The 22,537-nt window shown below is 39.1% G+C and overlaps 1 protein-coding gene and 1 pseudogene across 1 annotated transcript; both read right to left on the reverse strand.

Moving 5' to 3' along the window:
- Nucleotides 1-794: 794 nt before the first annotated feature.
- LOC142854653 (anaphase-promoting complex subunit CDC26 pseudogene) lies at nt 795-2,028 on the reverse strand (annotated as a pseudogene).
- Nucleotides 2,029-4,324: 2,296 nt separating this feature from the next.
- On the reverse strand, nt 4,325-20,442 carry LOC142853731 (cysteine-rich secretory protein 2-like). The gene is made up of 7 exons (XM_075978912.1): nt 20,374-20,442; nt 13,762-13,878; nt 11,024-11,111; nt 9,398-9,540; nt 8,876-8,973; nt 6,988-7,076; nt 4,325-4,452 (listed from the first exon to the last, which is right to left on the reverse strand). Exons 1-7 carry the CDS (start codon nt 20,440-20,442, stop codon nt 4,325-4,327), a joined length of 732 nt encoding a protein of 243 aa, XP_075835027.1.
- Nucleotides 20,443-22,537: the final 2,095 nt, after the last annotated feature.

Below are 22,537 nucleotides of genomic sequence, written 5' to 3' on the forward strand. Positions count from 1 at the left end.
CATTCTTTCTTCTATCTCTTGTAATCTGTTGGTAGTACTTGTCTCTGTAGTTACTGTTCGTTTACCCAGATTTTCCATTTCCATCCTTCCCTCAGTTTGTGTTTTCATTACTTCCATTTCATTCTTCAAGTCTTGAACTGCTTCCCTTACCAGTTTGATTGCTTTTTCTTGTTTCTCTTGGTTTTCTTGAGTATCTTTGAGCGATTTATTCATTTCCTCTACCTTTTTGTTTGTAATCTCTAATTGTTTATGGCAGTTTTTCACTTCCTGTTTAAGGTCTTCTATTATTTTCATATAATTCACTTTTGAGTCGATTTCTTCTAATTCTTCTGGAGTAGGGTGTACAATTCTTCTTATTTTGGGATCCCTGGATTCTAGTGATGTCATGTTGCCTTTCAGGTTGTTGGAGGAATTCTTGTATTGGTGCCTTCCTATCTCTTCCTTCAAATGGAGCCAGAAGAGGCCTGGTGTCTTGGTCCAGTCTTTGCTGTGACTGACTCTCTGGGTGTATCTCTTCAGTGTAGAAGCAGGAACCGTCCCATCCAGATGGAACTCCTCAGCACCCAAACATGGACGCCTGGTAGTCCAATGACCCGCGGACAAAAGGGATAACTTGGGGGGCAGGGCGGGGACGAGTAGAACACAGGACACCCTGCCTCAAAAGCTGAAGGTGCATGTGCTCCCTTTGGGGGTCCTTGAGGCCTGCCCGGTAGGCAGGCACTCACCGCACTGGGTGGGTCGCCTTAGTGTAGAAGCAGAAAACTGTTCCTGAGCAAAGGACCTAGCAGAAAAAGTGTGGAGCAGGAAGAGGAAGCTGCACAATTCCCTTTTATCTCTACCTTCCTATTTATATCACTCAGGAACTATCCAAAAGCCTGGGTAAAACCCAGCTAATGAGTCTCTTTGAAACTTGATTCCAGATGTTCTGGCTTCCACAGCCAGTACTTCTGTCCCTAAATTTTATGGTAAAATGGGGCATGGTGCAAAAGTATCCAGAGATCAGATGGGTTCCTGCTGCACAGATTTTCAGACGCGTCCCAAAGGAAGAAGAATTAGAGTGGCCCGTGCTGTTGGAAATGTCTGTGTTTCCCTTGCTGTATAAAGTCTTTCTGTAAATGAATCTGACTCTTCGTTTTGTTTGTACATTAGAATCCAATCTTCATGAGGGTCGGAGTCTTTGTCTTGGTTTGGTTTGTTTTAGACATTCTGAGACAAGATTTTACTCTGTTGCCCAGACTAGCCTCCAACTCATGAGACTCCTACCTCAGCCTTCCAAGTGCTAGGTTATAGGCATGAACACGCTCATCTGGAATCTCTGTTGCTTGCAGGATGGTCAGCAGTCACCAAATACTGAATAAACAGATGAAGTGCAAGTTCGGGGATCAACTGCGGGTTAGGGGTCCTTTTGTAAAGACAAGGAGGATGACATCACCTCTGGCAGCGTTTGCCTCTCAGAACTGGGAACTTCATTGCTACTACTTTTAGGGATGTCTCGTATTTTTCCAAAAATATATTTAATTTTAAAAACAAAAGCCAGGTAAATTTTCCACAGTTCAACTTTCCAGAAACAAGCCAGAATTTGGCTTCTAGCTTATCAGGAAAGTTGAACAGCAGTAATTTCATGCAGACATTATTCCTCTCTGTAGGAGACAGAAAACATTCTCCTTGGTTTTACACACTTAATTCTCTAAATCTGTTCTGTACTTCTGACATCATTTTATTTCATTCCAGAGGTCTGGCATGCAGAATTCATCTCTAAAACTCCAAGTTTCCAAACTGAGATGTGCGGTTGTTGGGCTTAGGTTGGGGTTTATAACCAATCCGATCATTAATCATTTGTTCCCGGCTTTTGGGGTCACCGCTAAGCCCAGTGGCCCCTTCTCCATCACTGGTTCCTACACCTTCCACATCTTCCTTCTGTTTCTTGCGTGTCTCCAAGTCCTTCCGAGTGCTCTCAAACTCATCAATGTCATCGAGCTTGAGCTCCAGGCTTGTTGGTTTCCGCCGCAGCACACTGGTCAGCGCTGGCAGTCACACCCAGTGAGCCACGGGCTATCAGAAATGGCGAGAGAGGAAAAAACTTCGGGTGGCGAATGTCAGCTACAAACAGATGAATTTAATTCACAGGATTATCCACAGGCTCTAACCAGGTCCTAAATGGTGAATCATTCATTAATCAGATGCTTCCTGCGCTGAGCTGTGAAAACAGACAAGAAAACAGACTATGCCAGTCTGGTGTAAGAGCAGAATTCAGGCGGGTCCTTCCAGCGCTGCATGAGCACTTAGCCCAGGCTGGGCTGCTCAGGAGTAGCTGTGGATGTCAACTCCCTCTTTTCAGGCCTCTGCAATTTCCCAGAACCTCAACTCCCACCATGACGCCATTGCTGCACGGCCTGAACTCAGAAGGTTATGTTTTTAAACTCAAGATTGAAACCAGAGAACACAGAAACTCAATTTGTTCTGTGAAGTTGAAATTGTTGAAAATTCCCCAAATGAAATTACTAAGCAGCACTTTGAGAGATTTCTTATCCTGGAACACAAGGGTGTTCCAGTATCAAACAGCCTTCAAAATGAAGTACACGTGTATATACATGTGATGCAAGAATACAGACTTGAAAGTTCCCCAAGCAAAGCATGTAGAGAAAAGGGTATGAGATGTGAGGGATCTCCAAGAGCTTCCAGAACAATTCCTAGTGTGTTTCCTGCTTAGCAAAGATCTACCATAGACTTGAAAGTCTTTACCAAACTAAAGGACAAATCATCCTGTCTACCTGACTCCCACTGAGTCATGGAAGAAGCTTGGAGACATTTGTAAATATGACGTGTGATAGTTAATCTTGGTTATCAACTGACTACATCTGGAATCAGCTGAAACCCAAGCAGCCTAGTGCAACTGTGAAGGGTTTTTCTTGATTTGATCATTTGAGGAGAAAAGATTCACACTAAATCTGGGTCATTGTGTTCAGAAGATCCACCCTAAATCTAGGCCTCACCTACTGGTGGCAGTCAACATAAGCAGACATGAAAGAAAGAAGCTTGTGCTTTTTGCCTGCTTGTCCTCATTCTCATGCTGGGAAATTCATCTGTGAGTGTAGCTGAGGGATTCCTTCACTGATATTAGAACCTATTTCTTAGAGATTCCATGTAGACTGAAGAACAGCTGAGACACCCAGCCTTGTGGACTGAACCACTACCAGATTCTTAGACTTAGTCAGGAGACAGCCGTTGTTGGATTAACTAGATGACAACCTATAAACCAATCTAATAAACCACCTTTTAATGAATATAGATCCATTCCATCAGTTCCAGCAGAGAAACCTGACTAATACATGACTTTCCAGAAAGTCAAACTAAAACAGGTCATTTGTGAGTACACTGTTATGACACTGTATTAAAAAATTTAAAAGGGGAAATGATACAAAACAGCTTATGAGACTATTGATTTCTCAAAGCAACAATGAAGAAATGTTATTTCTGTAGATTTCCACTGATATTCATGGGTCTACAGCAAGAATGAATGTGCTTAATAAAAGCAAAGAATCCTCTAGATTTACAATATAAGGTCATTTATTCTAAGAACTTGTTCTAACTCTTAGTTCCACAACCACTTGACTTTAAAAAGACATAATATATAAATGTCACATAAAAATTAAGCTGGGCAGTGGAGGCGCACACCTTTAGTCCCAGAACTTTGGAGGCAGAAGCAGGTTGATCTCAGTGAGTTCCAGGCTAGCCCGGTCTATAAAGCCAGTTCCAGGAGAGGGCAAAACTGTTACACAGAGAAATTCAATAAAAAAAAAAACCCAAAAAATATTACATGAAAATTGCATCTGTGTAGTTGCTGAAGTTCTTTATTGAAAAGGATGATTACCTGTGTTTAATTAAAAGGACATAGGACAAATTCAGATGTCAGGCTTTATCCTGGGAGACACTGTAGAGTAGATTGGGGGTGACGTTATTACAGTCTACTATCTTGTTGCAAGTTGCTTTAGGACACACATAGTTCTCTTTTTTTCAAAGTTCTAGTGATGAATGATGACCTGTGTTCATACAACTTTCAAAATTCTGCATACAACTCAATCCACTGTGTTTAAAACACCAACATTGGTCATAATCCAAAGTTGTCATCCTAAATGACACCTTTTTAAATAGCCGTATGAAAGAGATTTCTGTGTAAATGCAGGGAGGGAAAAGCTTTGTCATTTGGGATCCAACTTGTCACTAATCTCCTCTAGGTTTCCCTGGCATGCCTCAGCTGAAAACTGCACCCCCTTTTCATTGCATCCCCTTTTCATGAAGTCCTTCTTGCTGTGGCCTGGGCACGTTAATGGATTTTGTCTTCACATAGGCAGGTAGCCTTGCACTTTTCCACCAGCAGTGTATGGTCACAGCCTGCTGATTTCTTCAAGGCCTCACAGTTACTAAGGGAATCTTCAAACTCACAGCTATTGGCTGCAACGAAAACAGTTTGGGTTAACTTATTGCCATTATCTGAAAAGCAGAAAAGTAGCAGCAGAAAAGCCCACCCATTAAAACATCCATGGAGAGGTAGAAAGGAGAAACACACTAGCATCATTGCCACTGTGGTGGTCTCAAGTGACCCAGGGAAGACCCATTGGCTGAGTCCACTGACTCACCCATCACTCACTTTTTCTTATTTTTAATTCAATGGCATATTTCTAAAATGAGTTTACTTACTTATATCCCCTGGCAGTCAAAGAGAAAAAGAGATATAAGCATATCTATAACTGCTGAGTGGGATACAGAACCCACTAGATAAATGTAGCTATTTTAGTGCATTATAAACTCAATTAGTTTCTTAGCCTAACTCGGTCATTTCAAGTACCCAGATCACATTCGTGGCTAATCTTCTCAGACAGATGTTACAGAGACTCCTCTTATCTCCCATTCTGGAAACCTAACTTTACACTTTCAGGAATAAATGCCCTTTGTGAATGGGCTGAAATAATGACAGTGTGCCATGCTTTCCTCAGACCCTCAAAGTTGATTATTTATGGGTGTTAGTATTCAGAAATCTGTACTAGCCTGCCGTTGGGGTTCTGACAGCTATAGCCACACAGAGCCTAAGATTTGGGGTTCTGACAGCTGTAGCCACACAGAGCCTAAGAGCACCTCCTGAACACATTCACTACATTCCCTTCTGAAAAGGTCCTGCTCACCTCCTATCTTTCTCTTTCTCTCTGTCTCTATCTGCCTCCCTCTCTGCTCCTCTGCCTGTCTGTGTTCCCCCTTCTCTCTCTCCTCTCCCCCTCCTCTTCCCTCCCTTCATCTCTTCTCTTCTGCTGCTCCGGTCCTCAGAAGTCAGTCTCTCCCCTTCCCTTCCCACTTTTTTACATTCCCTTTCCCCTAATAAAAATCTCCCTAGCAGAGAAAAATGTTTAGCTCAATAAAATCAATTTTTAAAAAAAGAACCCTCTATGTGAACTCTGTCACATGGTGTCATTCTCTTAGGCTGCTTTTTAAAAGTACAATTATTGGGTATGGTCTCTTTGAAGCCCTCCTACAATCTCAAGGACAGAGCATTCTAATAACTTTGCTTCTAATTCTGGAGCAGAAACCAAGCAGGTGTAGTCCATCTACTCCTGGCAAGCATGAAGACAGCACTCGAGCCCTGTTTATTTGGCTCACAATGCAACAATACCCATTGCAGCATTTAAACTGTTTCCCTGCTGCTTCTGAACTTGCTCCCATTTGCGATTTCTGTATCCTGGTGCCAGAAGGTTTTAGAAAACATGACTGACACCTCCTTTTATTTAAAAAATTTCCTGTTTTATACTCACTGAAAGTAGGGTATATTCCTAACTGTTTAGCAAGTAGAATTCTGCAGAGGTATAGTGATTCAACACATTTTCTTATTAGTCTGTAGCTTTGATGCTAATATTTTAAAATTATAGCTATAGAATTGAGTCAGGAATGATGCTAAATAAAAGAACATATTTGAAAGGTAAAAATCTCAATGAGTGATTCAATTCTGTCATTCACAGTAATTTAAACAAAAAACATCTGAAGTGTTGGGCCCCAATAGTTATGCCTGTTTCTATTAATGAAAAATAAGATACATGGCATTTATGTTATTTATTCATTTGTAGCCATGTTTTCTCTATAAGCCAATAGTATATGCATATTAGATATTGTAATTAAATTTTGCAAAAAACTACCATCTAATTATAGGAAAAAATGATAATTTTAAAAGTAAATAGTATGTTTCTGAATATACTAGAGAAATGAAAAAAATCAACATTTTTTTCAAAGACTAGTACTAGGGGATGTAAGAGGAAAAGCAGTATCTCAATTCATGCAGGTATACAGAATTTGAATTTTTTAAGTTATGAGAATCATGTGTGCCTGCAAGTCTATATGTCCATCACCTGCATTCAGGTACCTGGAAGTGGACTTCAAGTATCTTGAAACTGGAGTCATGGGCAGTTATGAACCATTAAGATCAGTTATGGTAATGGAACCCAGGTCCTCTGCAAGAACAGCAAATGCTCTTAATTGCGGAGCTATTTCTCCAGCACCATGCTTTTTTTTTTTAAATATCACTTTGGGCCTGTTGATATTAAGTTTAAAGAACAATACGTGAATGACTTGCAAGGTGAATAATAGTCTCTGCACATCAGTCTCACTGAGGGTAGAAGGTCCACTATGTAGCGCAGGTAAAATTCTTCTTAATCCCAGCACTCGGGAGGCAGAGGCAGGCGGATCTCTGTGAGTTCGAGACCAGCCTGGTCTACAGAGCTAGTTCCAGGACAGGCTCCAAAGCCACAGAGAAACCCTGTCTCGAAAAAAAAAAATAAAACAAATAAAATATAAGTTAGTAAAATGTATAAACTATTTATTTAAGTGCTTCTCCTGAGTAAATTGTTTTCTTCTTCTAAGAATACATCACTTAGCTGGTTTTACCGTTTCCAGATAGATAACATACTGACTGTCTGATGACCCACCAGAGGCTCCCCTCACACTTACTGCATAATCCGTTCTCACAGTTATCGGGACAGCTAGCACACGGTTCCCCTTGCTTGTAAGGAGTGGCCTTTGTCAACACATTGTTACCGCTGAAATTTAAAGCATACAAATATTTTTCTCTCAGTGGCTCTTTTATAGACCAAAGGATCAGTGAACACATGTTCATGGTTATGCATGATTTTCAATTTTGTTTACATTATTTTATAAACAAAACTGAAAATACTGATTTCCACATCATAACTCAGACAACAACAACAATTAAGAACACACTTCACACATGAGCCCCTTTGCTCTAAGTTGCTGTCTGTTGCTGAGATAAAACAATGACTAAAAGAGACTTTGCGGGGGTGGGAAGGGTTTTATTTAACTCATAGCTTATAGTCTGTCATTGAGGGAAGTCGTGGCAGGAACCTGGAGGCAGGAGCTGAAGAAGGCACGGTGCAGATTTAAATGCTGCTTACAGGCTACACCCAGGATCAAGTTCAGCTACCTTTCCTTCAGGCTAGGCCTACCTACCTAAATGTGGCATGGCCAGCAGTGGGCCAGACCCTTTTACATTAGCCATCAGAAAATGGCCTCACAGACAGGGACCCGGGCCAATTTAATACAGGAAATTCTCTAATTTGAAGCTCCTTCCCAGCTGTGTCAGGGTGACAACCAAGACCAACAATGACACACTGTCTCTCTAACCACAATAATTCATCAAACTAAGTAAGGAAATGGAGGTAACTGGCATCTAGAATTGTCCCCTTCGATTGCCAGACAGATGAAATCATACTAAGGCAAGACACTCCCAGGTGTGGGTTTAGGAATCCCATCACTCTAGAGAAAGAATATCTCATAAATGGCAGTGGTAATAGAAAACTACTAATATTGGAAAGCTGAGCTAGTCCACGGTTACTCTAAAATTGAAAATAAAGTTTCAGCATTTGTTTTCTGGCTGAGAGTGAGTTCATACTGTTTGTGCATGGCTAGTAGCATGTACTTAAGCTGCTCTGTATGAGAATTTTATAGTTACTATGAAGAGAATGTCAGTTTGCATTGAGTCTCGGTGTATTGAGCACACACTTAGAGAAACAAACCATGAGGGTTCTACACAAGCACTATAGGTTCATCCCCCAGCTTCCTCCCACTATCCATTCCATATCTGGTTTCTTGCATCTGCTCGTGGGATGCTTTTATGATCAAGGAATAAATTTAGTTACAAATCTCCATGGTCTGTGAACTTTCTCTAGTCAATGTTAAAAGATGTATTGGCAGAGAAACAAATTCTGAGTTCTAAGCTCTCCTACTCGAGTCTTCTTTCACCTGAGTAACCATCACTCAACAAATCTGACAAGAAGCATGGTCCCCACCCCTTCCAAAGAGTAAGTAAAATTACAACAGAAAGTATGTTGTGGCTACACACGTGGAATAGCAAAATTTGTGTGACCGATGTAAGGTTTTCCTATTTTGTAGGTAACAAGGAATTGAAATATTTGAATAGAAAAGAAGGTGAAATCAAGTTCATCCCTTTTGCAAAACAACTGATTAATTTATTTACCCTAGCATTAAAAATGTAAAGTCCTAAAGTGTGAAATTAGCAAAATAGATAACGTGAAACCTGAGAAAAATTCACAACGCAAGGTTCCTTGAATGAGGGACCTAAGGAAGGATAGTTGAAAGAAAGGACATCATTTCATCAGTGAAGATGGAGAGCTTAGATCTTTACATTCAGAACTGCACTCGTCTCTGACAAATTAACATTGCCTAGATCTTCACAATAAAACCCTGACATTTGCTCTTCACTTGGTGGTGTTACATTTCTGGTTCTGGTTTGCTTTATATAATAACTTTCAAATATTAGTTTGCAGGTAAAATTACACACAATTCTGAAGTGCGTACTTACGCAGGACAGTATTGGCAAACGTAGAAATATTTTAGGGTATTTTGATTGGGACAGTAAGCTACTCCACATCCAACTTTGTAAGATGAATACCAAACAACCTACAAGACAAATGCTTGGATGTTTAATAGAAAGGTGGTAAAATATTCAAAATAAATATTGCCCTATATAGAATATAAATATGTGGCTATAATAGTCATTAACATTTACCATATAAAATTTTTATTTTGAGTATCACAGTAATAAAATTTTATTTTTAATACCTTTTAAAACTAAGCATGTTATGTGGGATCACTATTTTATCCATTTGTAATGAAAGGTTATACTGCATGCTTTCCTATCATTAATTCTCCAGACCCTGGGCATAAATTAATATATCTTAAGGAATCAATCAAATGACAGAACTATATAATACCCACTCAGCCTGTCTCCTCAATTGAACGTAGGAATGGGTCATCTGCTGGCAAAGCTTTCGTCATTGCTTTGCAGTGTTTATTACTATGGCATCTCCATCCATCTGCTCACCTGAGTATAATGTCCAACAGCTGCATTGGGTTGTGCTCCTACACCGTAAGTAAAATATTCATTTTCGTCATACCAGCTTTGAATTAAGGTTGACCAAGGAGTAGGGTCACTTGACATATAGAGATTTTCACCACATCTGGTACCTGGGAAGGAAAATATTTATGAGGAAAACATTAAAACATTCAACGGCAAAACAAATGCAAAATGCTGTACTTCAGCCATCGTGCCTATGCTGGGTAATTGTTGGTTGAGGTGGGAGCATGGTGACTGCTTATTAGATTAATTGACTAATTAATAGATTAATAATATATTAATCATATGAGAAGACAGTCATCTCAGACAGTTAAGCTGGCCTAAGTATGCAAATGTTTGAGGCGGCTGTGAATGCTCCATTCTGTTAAATGGAGAATGTTCCATTCTTCTCCATTTGCACTGTCAAAACTGCAGCTAACTCGGCACTAAATTCTTTATGTGTGTATGTGTCATGTGCTCTCAGCATTGTGATGCAGGCCTAGGAAAGAGAAGGGGTCAACAATTGCATGTTTTCTTAAAATATTCAGCCTCCGTGACTTTTGATTTTGATTTCAAAACATCAAGTATTTTGCAGCAAAATTAATGAACAACTGAACACAATCAGGTGTATATCATAAAAATAGATATCAGAGCCGGGTGGTGGTGGCGCATGCCTTTAATCCCAGCACTTGGGAGGCAGAGGCAGGCGGATCTCTGTGAGTTCAAGACCAGCCTGGTCTACAAAAGCTAGTTCCAGGACAGGCTCCAAAACTACAAAGAAACCCTGTCTCGAAAAACCAAAAAAAAAAAAAAATAGATATCAGAATACTGAACAGCTGTGCATTATCAAAATGTGGGGGCAGGTGATGAGATTTGATAAGGCTTCAAGAAAAACATCTAGTGTGACCTGACTTCAGTGTGTTCGCTGGCCTGTCTTTTTCTCCCTAATGTTGTTTTTCTAATTTGAGAATTTTTGCAATAAAAGATGCTGATGGGGGAAGAGTCTTCTGTTTTGTGTTAATTTCATTGGTTAAGTAATAAAGAAACTGCTTGGCCTCATAGGTTAAAACATAGGTGGGAGGAGTAAACATAACAGAATGCTGGGAGAAAGAAGCTGAGTCAAGGAGTCACCATGATTCTCCCACTCCAGACAGATGCAGGTTAAGATCTTTGCTGGTAAGCCAGCTCATGGAGCTACACAGATTATTAGAAATGGGTTAGATCGATAGGTAAGAGCTAGCCAATAAGAAACTGAAACTAATGGGCCAAGCAGTGTTTAAAAGAATACAGTTTCCATGTAATTATTTCGGGGCATAAGCTAGCCATGTGGGCGGCCGGGGTGCTGGGGACGCAGCCCCGCCGCTCGTATTACTACAGGATGCCACATGCTCTGCTGTGCTTCTGAGCTCAGAGAGAACAAATGATAATCACATGAAACATTTGCATAATATAAACAAACATGAACCACATTTTAATTATATTTAAATCATAAATGGCTTGGAAAGATAGCACTAATGCCATTTATGTGCAAATTATTAATGTAATATCCTAGAAATACCTGATATTGTTGAATTTATTCATTTATGAAGCAGTCATATATATAAAAGTACATACTGGTTTTTCGGGCTTCTGGATTACTGTGCTCTAAATTACACTTATTAGCCCACTTCTGAGCATTTCCGGTTGTTTCTGCGCTCCATTCCTAAATATCCAAAGAAAAAGAAAACTACATTTAATGATCCAATCATAACGAAAGCATATAATTTGATTGGTTAGCAAAACTTTAAAATTTCATTGGAAGAGTTTTCTAATTATCACTGTTATTAAAATGTCTCTTTTGCCTGTTTTAATTTTGTTTCCACAGGAAGAGAAGTCCATCAAGGTTGTGTAAAAGGGCAAAATACTCAACAATAAAGCCACATCTATGATGTTTGTGAATGATGCTAAATACTGATACATGTGAAGCACTCTAATGATATTTTAATATTATAAGGTGTTCTGAGTTATTCCAAAGTTCTTTGATGCCTATTCCTTTCATGTGGAAGAGATGGGCTTGGATGAGATAAAGGGATATTAGTATTGTGTGCTGGAAAGTACTGTATATTAAGAAGAGTGTAGTGTTGAGAATGGAGAGATGACTCTGTGACTGAGAGAACCTACTGCTCATTTGCAGAAGTCCTGTGTTTGGTTCCCATCGCTGTCCATAAACCAACTTCTAGTGGGGATCTAATGCCTGTGCATGGCCACCCTCACACACAGAAACACATAAAAAAAATTTCTCTCAAGAAGTAAGACCCTGAAAGACAGAAAATGTTTTGATGCGTGCCAAGGAAAGACAACGAACAAAATGTTTCACACAGGATTCTCAAAGGGTTGGTTTCTAAATCTGCCTAACTTATTAGATAAAAAACCTGAAATGTCTTTTAGCCATGTTGAAAATGAGAACAATGGACTCTTTCTCACATAAAAATGAATAAATAAATAAATTAGTAAAATAGCAAAATCAAAACAGGAACTCTAGGCAGCAATGTCAGAGGTGCAGCAGGTGGCAACTGAGCTTCAGGAGATCAGACACAGAGAACTGATGGCTGAATCTCAAATAAGCCCCAAGGGTTTCAGATCCAGAATAGTCTCTTGCTATTGCTGTCTTGGCATATTTGCTGCTGACATTTTTCTCTGGTATCAGGCTGGTGTCAACAGGTGTGGGGAGAATTCCACTGCTTTTAATGTTGTGTGATTATCTCACAAAAATATCCTGTTCTGCTGGGCATTTTTACCTGTGGATTATTATGAGGATGATTTCCACCTAAGCCGTGCTGTTTAACTGAAACAATGATTTATACAATAATAATGTTAGTTTAGATAGAATTTTGATGATTAAGGGTTTTAACAAACACAGTAAGGGATTGTGATAGGGGTTAGTTTAGTGGAAAAACTAATATAGGTAAAGACAGGATATGGTGTTGCCACCACCCTTGACAAAGCAGGCTCTGCAAAGGATAGACATTAAGAACAAGGAAGTGTCACCAGCTAGAACTTAGGAATTTCTCTTGAGGAGTCGCATAGAGTGTAGCTTAGGTTAATGATTAAGAAAAACAATTGTTTCCTGGACAAGGCTAGCTTAAGTTCTCTTAGTTTCAATCTTGGGAGATGTGTTCATAGGTTTCAGTGTGTATCATAGCTGAAACAAAGCTTTACATAACGACCAAGGTTAAGTTAAGATGTCTTTGTTAAAGGCTTTAGGTTAGAAAATCTTATGGAACAGTTTAAAAGTTTAGGAAGGCAGTTGATTGAGGGACTCTTTGAGGTCAAGAAACAAGAACAAATATAGCCATGTTTTTTCTGGGTTTTTTGGTTTTTCGAAACAGGGTTTCTCTGTAGTTTTGGTGCCTGTCCCAAAACTAGCTCTTGTAGACCAGGCTGGCCTCGACCTCCCAGAGATCCGCCTGCCTCTGCCTCCCAAGTGCTGGGATTAAAGGCGTGCGCCACCACTGCCTGGCTATAGCCATGTTTTTATTAGCTCACATGCTTTTCTTGCTGGGATGGGTTGGTGATCAAGGGGAGATCAATTCCTTGTACCCATTTCTGCATCAACTTCCTGATATAAAAAAAAAACTGTCGATGTGTGGGTGTGCACCCTGAAAATTTAAGGTAATACTGACTGATTCCCCTTCATATATTAAAGTTTATATTTGTTATTCTTTTGAGATTTTTTATATTACCTTCTGAGATATAGAAGGGTGGGTCTTGGACCTTCCCCAAAGCAATATGCCCTCTCTGAGGAATGGATAGGGGGTGGGGTGGAGGGAAAGTGGAGGGAATGGGAAGTGGGGAGGTAATGAGAACTGGGATTGGTATGTAAAATGAAAAAAAAAAAAGATAGTTTGTTTTCCTTTTAAAAATAAATAAATAAATGTAACTACACAGTAATTTTTATATTGTTTTAATGAATCTGTTGGGTTTTTTAATCTGTAAGGGAAAAAATAAATACACAGAAGGGATATTTCTGGATAGAAGTAATAAAAGAAATAAAAAGATGAGAGGGAGATAATAGAGAAATCCTAAAGGTGTGTGTGTGTGTCTGTGTGTGTGTGTGTTTGCACATGTGTGTGTGTGTGTTTGCGCATGTGTGTGTGTTATTCCCTTTCTCGCTGGCCACAGGTAAGTTTTACCCCCTCAGAGAGAAAAATCAAATTGAGTGTGCTGACTCTGTTGTTCCCGGCCCCCAGTTCCTGAGTTGCTGAAGCCTGGTCCTTACAGAAGTAAGGAATATTTTAAACCATAATGTTAAGTCATCTCCAGCTGTTCCTCCCCAACAGCTGACTCACCTCATTTCCACCACAGTCTCTTACCATTTTTAGCATGTTGCTGGCTGTGGGGTTAACTGCTCTCCTCAGTTCATTGTGCTTATTCACAATGTCCCTTTGAACTTGCACCTGGCTGGTTATCAGTGCAGCAAAAGCAGGATCCTGAAGGAAAATAACATTTAACGTTTTTGTAGATGACAAACAGTGACAAAATTACTTCGACAACAACAAAAAATAATCACTTAAAATTATTATCACATAACATCACCCAAATAGAAAAGTATTAGTTGTTCAGCAATGCCAATACATCTGCGTCAACAATTTTAATAGGAATAAGTAGACAGAAGACTTGGAAATGATGAGTAATTCATTCCTAGACAAAATCTCCTCTGAGGTCACAAATGATATTTTCATATTTTATTTCAGCTTTCATTGGTGTGGGTGTGTATGTGTGTGTTAATGCAGTCCTATAAGAGATGGTTCAGGGAGGTACTCTGAACATGACCAGAGAATAAAGGTTGATCGATAAATATTGATCATATTGGCCAGATACAAACCATGAGACTTACAACGGTGCCTGCAACGTTAGACTGGTGCAATAGGACATCAATATTAGGAAAGGAACACACCACTTTTTGATGGAATTTAGGGCCTATTCCATGAGCTGGAACCAAGTTCTGACAACGATAAAGTGGCAAGGAACCTGAGACTACATGGGCCATGTGATCTAAGGGAAAACCTACTATTATTTTGGTACAGGAACATAACAATAAAATAATAACATATCGCTATACCATAGATCAGTGCATCATTCAGGCCTCATCAGAGAAGCCTCTTCTTTCAGTAGAGGAGAACTTTCAGTAGACCTACAATAGGACAATGTGCAGAGAGTGACAGACTTTGGAACACACAGTCCTAAGTGAGATGACCGAAACAAAATCGCCCTCACCACACATACCACCACCACCACCACCACCAAGGTTCAGGGATCTATGCAGAAGAGGGAACTTAATGTTGCTAAAGGCAAAAGTGATGGTGACTCCAAGGAAAAAGTGTTTTCCAAACACAAGACCAATACACATATGGACTCACAGAGACTGTGGCAATACACAAAAGATCTGCAGAGGTTCACCAAACAAAAATCCCAGGCTTGAGAACTGAAACTTGACATGGAGTCCCACCCCTAACTGAGTAGCTATCTGCTGACAAAGAAAAAAATCATTCTTCTCCAATGGAGTATCAGTGTCTTAGCTAAGGTTTTTGGTATTGCTATGAAGAGACACCATGACCTTGGCAACTCTTATGAAGAAAACATTTAATTGTGGTGACTGGCTTATAGTTTCAAAGGTTAAGTCCATTATCATCATAGTGGGGAATACGATGATGTGCAGACAGGCATTCTGTTGGCTACATCTTAGCTTGCAGACAATAGGAAGTTGACTGACTATCTGAACAGTATCCTGAATTTAGGAAACCTCAAAGCCCACCATCACAGTGACACACTTCCTCCAACAAGGTCACAACTACTTCAACAAAGTTATGTCTCCTAACAGTGCCATATCCTACAAGATTATGGGGTCCAGTTGTACTCAAAACTTCCACAGTGAGTACAACTGTGCTCCAGGGCAGGCCCTATGCCCAAGAATAGTTTGCCAACAGATGCCATTATGATTTTACTTGTTTTGACATTTTTTATTTGTTTTTTGTTTTGCTTTTGCATTTTGGATTTTGGTTGTGTTTTTGTTTTGTTTTGTTTGAGAGAGAAAGAACATGAAGTTGGGTGAATATGGAGATGGAGAGGATCCGAGAGGAGTTGATAGAGGGGGAAACATAATACATATCAAATTTAGATTAAAAATGAGATAACATTTTGTCATCAAACACTCATAGCAGAAGGCCTAAGACTTATCCTTTTGCATTTGGTCAAACCACAGTGACATATGGTGAGAAACCCCCATGATCCATAGACTACAGAGAACATTGCTCTCTGTGGCATCTGCATTTGGTAATAGGACTTGCAGATTCAGTCTTAATTCCTATCTCCCGTCCAGCACATGGGCAAAACCATTAGGCAGCACATTTTCCAAGACTGTTCAATACATACTTCTTAAATATTTTCAAATGTTTCCCACACAATTAGAGGGCAGCAAATTCATCTATTGAATGGAATGTTTCTTACTTTATTTAGTTTACTAGTGAAATGTGATTGGTCCAGTGTTCATATTTTCAGCTTTTCTTCATGATCATATGCACATGGCAGTTAAATCTCAGAGCAGAATGGGACTTTTGGTTGTTAGACAAGTTCTAAGCTTAAATTTATACAAGGGTGCAGTGTTCCAAGGGTGTGAGCAAGATTCTGAAGTATGCTTATTAGACGCGCTGTTCATAGTAGGTTTTCTGACACTTTGGAATAAGTTACTTGACTGTTCTTCATAATACCGAACTCCCTCAAGACTCTCAAGTTTCTATCCTCATGCTTCTGATTACACAGCATTGGCTATTTTCTACTCTCTGTCTATTTTGACCTCTGCTTTGTGTTCCCCTAAGGACACAGACTATTAGATAATGCCTTGAGCTAGCAGAAGCAGCACAAACATAGATTCATACTGGATAGTGGGTGCAAAAGTCAAGCATCAGCAATGACCAATCCCAGAATTACCAAACATTCCCATGTTCCCGTTATTCTCAAAATGTGACTTAAATTAACTTCAAAACATGAAAATATTGGTTTCTAGACAGGAGGACAAATAGAACCAGATCGAAGGCCCAGATATTAATTCACAAACCTACAAACATCTGATTTGTGATAAAGAAGCAAAAAAATATACAATGGAAAAAATAAAACATATTTAACAAATGGTGCTGGCATAACAGGATATCAACATGTAGAAGATTGAAAATAGTTCCATATCTATCACCATGCACAAAACTCAAGTCCAAATGGATCAAGCACCTCAACAAAAAGCCAACCACACTGAACCTCATAAAAGAGAAAGTAAGAAGTACACTTGAATGCATTGGCACAGGAGACCACTTTCTAAATATTACCCAGTAGCACAGACTCTGAGAGAAACAATTGATAAATGGAACGTCCTGAATCTGAAAAGCTTCTGTAAAGTAAACAGCATAATCAACAAGACAAAATGGCAGCCTACAGAATGGGGAAAACAATCTTCACCAACTCCACATCAGACAGAGGACTGATCTTCAAAATTCAAGAAAATGGTCACCAAAGAGCAAATAATCCAATAAAAAATGGGGTATAGACATAAACAAAGAACTCTCAACAGAGGAATACAAAATTGCTGAAAGACACTTAAGGAAATGCTCAACATCCTTAGCCTTCAGAGAAATGCAAACCAAAACAACTCTGAGATTTCATCTTACACCTGTAAGAATGGCCAAGATCAAAAACACTGATAACAGCTTATGCTGGAGAGGATGAGGAACAAAGAGAACACTTCTGTAATGCTGGTGGGAGTGCAAATTGGTACAGCCCCTTTGGATATCAGTATGATGATTTCTCAGAAAATTAGGAAGAAACCTAACTCAAGACCCAATAAACCACTTTTGGGTATATATCCAAAGGATGCTCAGTCATACCACAAGGACATGTGCTCAACTGTGTTCATAATAACATTGTTTGTCATAGCCAGAACCTGGAAACAACCTAAATGCCCCTTGACTGAAGAATGGATAAGGAAGGAAAATGTGGTACATTTACACAATGGGGCACTACACAGAAAAAAAAATTACATCTTGAATTTTGCAAGCAAATAGATGGATCTAGAAAACATCACATATTGAGTGAGGTAACCCAGACTCAGAAAGACAAGTATCATATGTACTCACTTATAAGTGGCTTTTAGTCATAACGCAAAGAAAACCAGCCTACAATTCACAAGAGTGAGATACATGGATTTAATCTACATGGGAAGTGGAAAAAAACATGCTCTCTTGAGTAAATTGGGAGCATGGGAGCATGGGAGAGGGTTGAAGGGGAGGGGGAGACGAATGGAGGAAAGAAGAGAAAATGTATAGCTCATTAAAATCAATTAAAAACGTGTTTAAAATGCATTAAAAAATTGGTTTCTTAGGGTAAGAAATACTTTCTGACTGTTATTCCATTATGTTTTGTCTTGAAATTTCTATGTATAGCTATGATTATTTTTATATGAGTTTCAATAGAGTTTTATTGGAAAGGTCAGAAAGTAAGATATGTATCAAGTCTAAAATTACCAAAAATCATAATCTATCCTTAAGAGTTCATAAGGCATAAAAAATATGACTTCTTCAAATCTGATAGGTGAAGTCTATATGAAGAGAGATCAATTTATTAAGGATAACAAACAGTTCACAAAAGATGATTCTCGGTTGGGATTTTAAAAGATGTACAGTTTTCATCTGACAGGAGAGAAACATAGAAAGTCATGCTGAGAGAGATTATCAGTAAGCAATTCGTGGTGCCAAAACCCAATGACATCTCACTGGATAATGACTTTTAGGAACGAAGGCCAGGAGTTGAACCAGGAAGTAATAAAATGGTGAGGGTCCGAGGGAAAATCATTTAAGGAAGAAAAGATGGAAAACTGTTATTAAAAAGTCTTTGGAAATAAGAAGCAAACTTTCTCCAGTCTAAGAATTTGGCTATTATAATGACATCTTGAAATTTGCGGGCAAACGAATGGATCTAGAAAATATTATATTGAGTGAGGTAATCCAGAAAGACAAATAACATGTACTCACTCACAAGTGGCTCTTAGACATAAAGCAAAGAAAAACCAGGCTACAATTCACAATCCCAGAGAACCTAGACAACAATGAGGACCCTAAGAGAGACATACATGGATCTAATCTACATGGAAAGTAGAAAAAGACAAGATCTCCTGAGTAAATTTGGAGCATGGGGACCATGGGAGAAAGATGAAGGGGAGGGGAGAGAAAAGAAGGCAAGTGGAGAAAAATATACAGCTTAATAAATAGAGTTCCTTTTAAAAAGTGAAAAAAGAAAAAGAATATTGTAGGGACCTAGCACGGTATCTGTCATATAAAAATGTCCAATAAATATAAACTATTTGGGAAAAACAAATGTGATTCTCAGACTGGTTACAATTATGAATGCCAAATAGGAGCTGAACAACTATCAAGGTCTTAATTTCTAGCTAGTGTTGAGTTCTAAAAGTCATAGAACAGTATGAAAAGAGACAACAATGTTGATAGTATCTCACATTCTCAGGCTTCCAGGTCAGAAGGAGAACTCCATCTGAGAGCCTTACACACACTGACAAGGTTGGCTGGCCTTGTTCTTGGATCATTAAAGCATAAAATCATGTGTGAAATAGGGGGTCTGAATTCTAGATTCCGCACAGTAGCAATATTCTATGTGCTAATACCAAGATCACTGATAAACACAAAAAGATTTTAGAAACGAGTCCAGTTATTTGTAAACAATAAAGAGATAAATATACTGAAACAGGAAAAGAAAATGTAAATTTTATTTCTGAGCGATCACATAGAAATGGAAAGAAACAAAGAACATAGAAAATCCTTGGAGTAGAAGACCCATAATTAATTAGCTCTTTAAATCCATATAACATGCTGTCTCTTTAAAATATGAGTTGTGAATGACATGTGATTTTATTTTTTTATTTTTTTTTTGGTTTTTCGAGACAGGGTTTCTCTGTGGTTTTGGAGCCTATCCTGAAACTATCTCTTGTAGACCAGGCTGGTCTCAAACTCACAGAGATCCACCTGCCTCTGCCTCTGCCTCCCGAGTGCTGGGATTAAAGGCGTGCGCCACCACCGCCCGGCTGACATGTGATTTTAATTGGAGATGATCTATTAAAGTGTGAAAGTGAATTTCAGCAATATCGATATATTTATTTGTGATAAATTGAGTAATTGCCCCCTAAAGATAACACATAACACATTCAAGAGATCTATAAATATGGTCTTATCTGGGAAGAAAATGTCTTTACAGAAGTAATCAATTCAAGATCCTGACACAATTATTATTCTAAAGTACCCAAGTGGAACCTGAATATCAGGCCCAGTGATTTCCTGAGAAACACAGAGGAAATTATATGAACAAGAAGGAAGAGGTTGGAGTGACATAGCCATCTGTCAAAGGGCAACAACAATTGGCAGAAGTCACTATAAGAGAAAGGAAAGAATCAGTTCCTTCCTAAGTCCACCAGAGAGACGTCAATTTCAGACTTCTAGCCCCGACAGTTGTAGAGAATACACTTCTACTGTGTTCAGCTGGCAAGTCTGGTAATTCTTAACAACAGTGCTATGAGCTTTACTATTATTTAACCAATTATATGAAATATATTATCTGTTTATTGACCATAGAATACTAGTGAAGTCTGTTGTGGTTGGACTTGTGCTATGTTGTTCACTCCTGTGAACCTTCTCCTTGGAATATACTTTGGCTTTTCAAGTATCCCAAGGGCACATGTGACTGCAGGCCACCACAGCCATGAGAGATGGAACAGAAGACGTAGCCCCCTCTTTCTGCCTTCTAGTGAAGTGCTCCATGACACCCATGGGCACTTTGCCACCTATCAGACACTCTGCATTCTTCTGCTCTCAAAGTGGCCTGCCCTTTTCCAAAGTTGACGTGTACTCTGAGAGGATGTTCCCACCTTAACTTACCTTTCCTTCTGTGGGCAATGATTGCAGTAGCAAAGCAAAGAGAAACAGCATCACCTGGAACCAAGCCATGGCTGGAAGCTAGAAAAGCAAACAAATATCTTCACTGAAGTCGGTAGTGCGGGGACACAGGAGGGGAAATCGAGCCACCAGGGTTATATGCCAAGTGCCTGTAACTCCCAAATTCACTCCCAATTCAACAGGAGTCACTATATGGCATAAATAGAATGACAGTGAAACACTGTCATCTCTAAAAAGGACATGGACTGTAGACCTTGATGGCTGCCCTTGACTTACATGTATAGTGACTTGGGAATTCCTAGCATCTTCCTGCAAATGTCTGTCGCCTTTTCTTCATCCAAAAGGGAATGTGAAAAACTCGATGATTCCTTCATAGTTAGTTAGGTTGCTGACACTCACCTTCCATCTCATTATTAAGAGAGACGGTTCAGGATTTTTTCACTGTGTCTCATCTCTCAACTTTCTATTCTCAGTGAGGAGAGAGCTACTTATCTATCTACACAGCCTCATGGTAAAACACAGATTAATAGAAATGGGTTGATTTAACGTGTAAGCATTAGCTAGTAGGAAGCCTGAGCTAATAGGTCAAACAGTGTTGTGATTAATATAATTTCTGTGTGATTATTTGGGTCTGGATGGCTAGGAAGAAAAGAACAGTCTCCAGCTACAAATTGGCCCTTTGTTTTTAACTGCAGGATGTAGCCTTCCAGTAAAAGACCTGGCAAAAGCACTTTGTTTGTTGCATGGTTAATCTATAGCAAATTTCTTGGGATAATTTGTTTTTTACCTGTAGCATATAAAATGTTTAATCACCTGAGAGAGATGAAAAACATGTTTTTACCTATAATTATTCACTTGAAAAATGGAATACAACTGTTTTGACTCTTGTACTGCCTGGAAGATTTTGTTGGAGTATAAAAACTATAAAACAACATGAGAGGAGAGAGAGAAAATAGAGAACAAAGAAGAGAAAGAATAAAGAAGGAAACTATTAGGAGAGTTTGTATATGCCTTTTTTCCTAACCCTCATCAGATAGAAAAGTTTAGCCTCACCAATTCTGGATATTCCTGTCGAGGCCCTGTGCTTCTGGAGGCTGGTCCTCCAGATGGCAGTATATCTAAGTCTACAAGAGATTCAAGTGCTAGAGGCCTGGTCCTCCTTAACATAGGGAAAATGTGTCCTCATTGAAAGGTATATACATGAACCTGAAGGTTTTATATAGGTAAGTCACTCAGTATGTCTACAGCATATAATCCATAATTCTAAAATCTAGTAGACCAGGAGGCCACACAATCCACTCCTATGTTGCTGCCAATTCAAACTGCAATCATCTTCATTAAGTCTGAAGAACAACATCATTGCTGAAAATCTGTTCAAGAAAATGTCTTACATACCTCCTCACTTTCTATTTTATTCTTGATACCTACATTCATACATAGTTGAAACTTTGATCATCATTTTACTCTTCCTACATGTAATGGGAACAATACCTTGTCCTTTCTTTTGGTGCTCTAGAATCAGAATGACGTGGTTCTTCTAAAATATCAGGAGTGAGATGTGTGCATTCATTGTCCTAGAAGATGGAAACGGTGTTTGAAACAAAGATGTAAAAACAGCCTTATAAACATTGTCTCCATAGTGTCATATAAATAAATTTTTAAAAATTTTTTTATTTGTTTATAGAGACAAGGTTTCTCTTCATAGTTTTGGAGCCTGTCCTGGAACTCACTCTGTAGACCAGGCTGGCCTCAAACTCACAGAGATCCCCTGCCTCTGCTTCCTAAGCGCTGGGATTAAAGGCGTGGACCACCACGATCTGGCTAAAAGTCTGCTTCCTAACAAGTTCAGTGACCACGGGCTGGCTCCCATCCCAGAAAACTGCATTGTGTAGAGATGTCGCCTTTGATCTAGTACTCAGTCTTCACATTTTTGAAAGATGTTGTCTATAACTTCAACAGTTTGAACTACACACATCCGTGTTTGGTCAATATAGCTTCGCATCTTCTATTCTGGAAGTCAATGACAAGTTCAGAAGAATGGATGATCCATATCTCAATGCTATAGTCATATAAATGCAAATCCACAAAATAAAAAAAAATGGCCTTTTTAATTTGACTGCAGAAAAGTCATAGCTTTATGCTCCCT

Source organism: Microtus pennsylvanicus, chromosome 7 (assembly GCF_037038515.1).
Source record: "Microtus pennsylvanicus isolate mMicPen1 chromosome 7, mMicPen1.hap1, whole genome shotgun sequence".
NCBI classification, from domain to species: domain Eukaryota; kingdom Metazoa; phylum Chordata; class Mammalia; order Rodentia; family Cricetidae; genus Microtus; species Microtus pennsylvanicus.

Excerpts from the sequence above, each read along its gene's own strand:
- LOC142853731 (XM_075978912.1), bottom strand. The coding sequence starts at position 20,442 with ATGGCTTGGTTCCAGGTGATGCTGTTTCTCTTTGCTTTGCTACTGCAA. Across the intron at positions 13,879-20,373 it reads CATTGCCCACAGAAGGAAAG|GATCCTGCTTTTGCTGCACT; the intron begins GTAAGTTAAGGT and ends ATTTTCCTTCAG. Across the intron at positions 7,077-8,875 it reads GTTTGCCAATACTGTCCTGC|CGGTAACAATGTGTTGACAA; the intron begins GTAAGTACGCAC and ends TTTAAATTTCAG.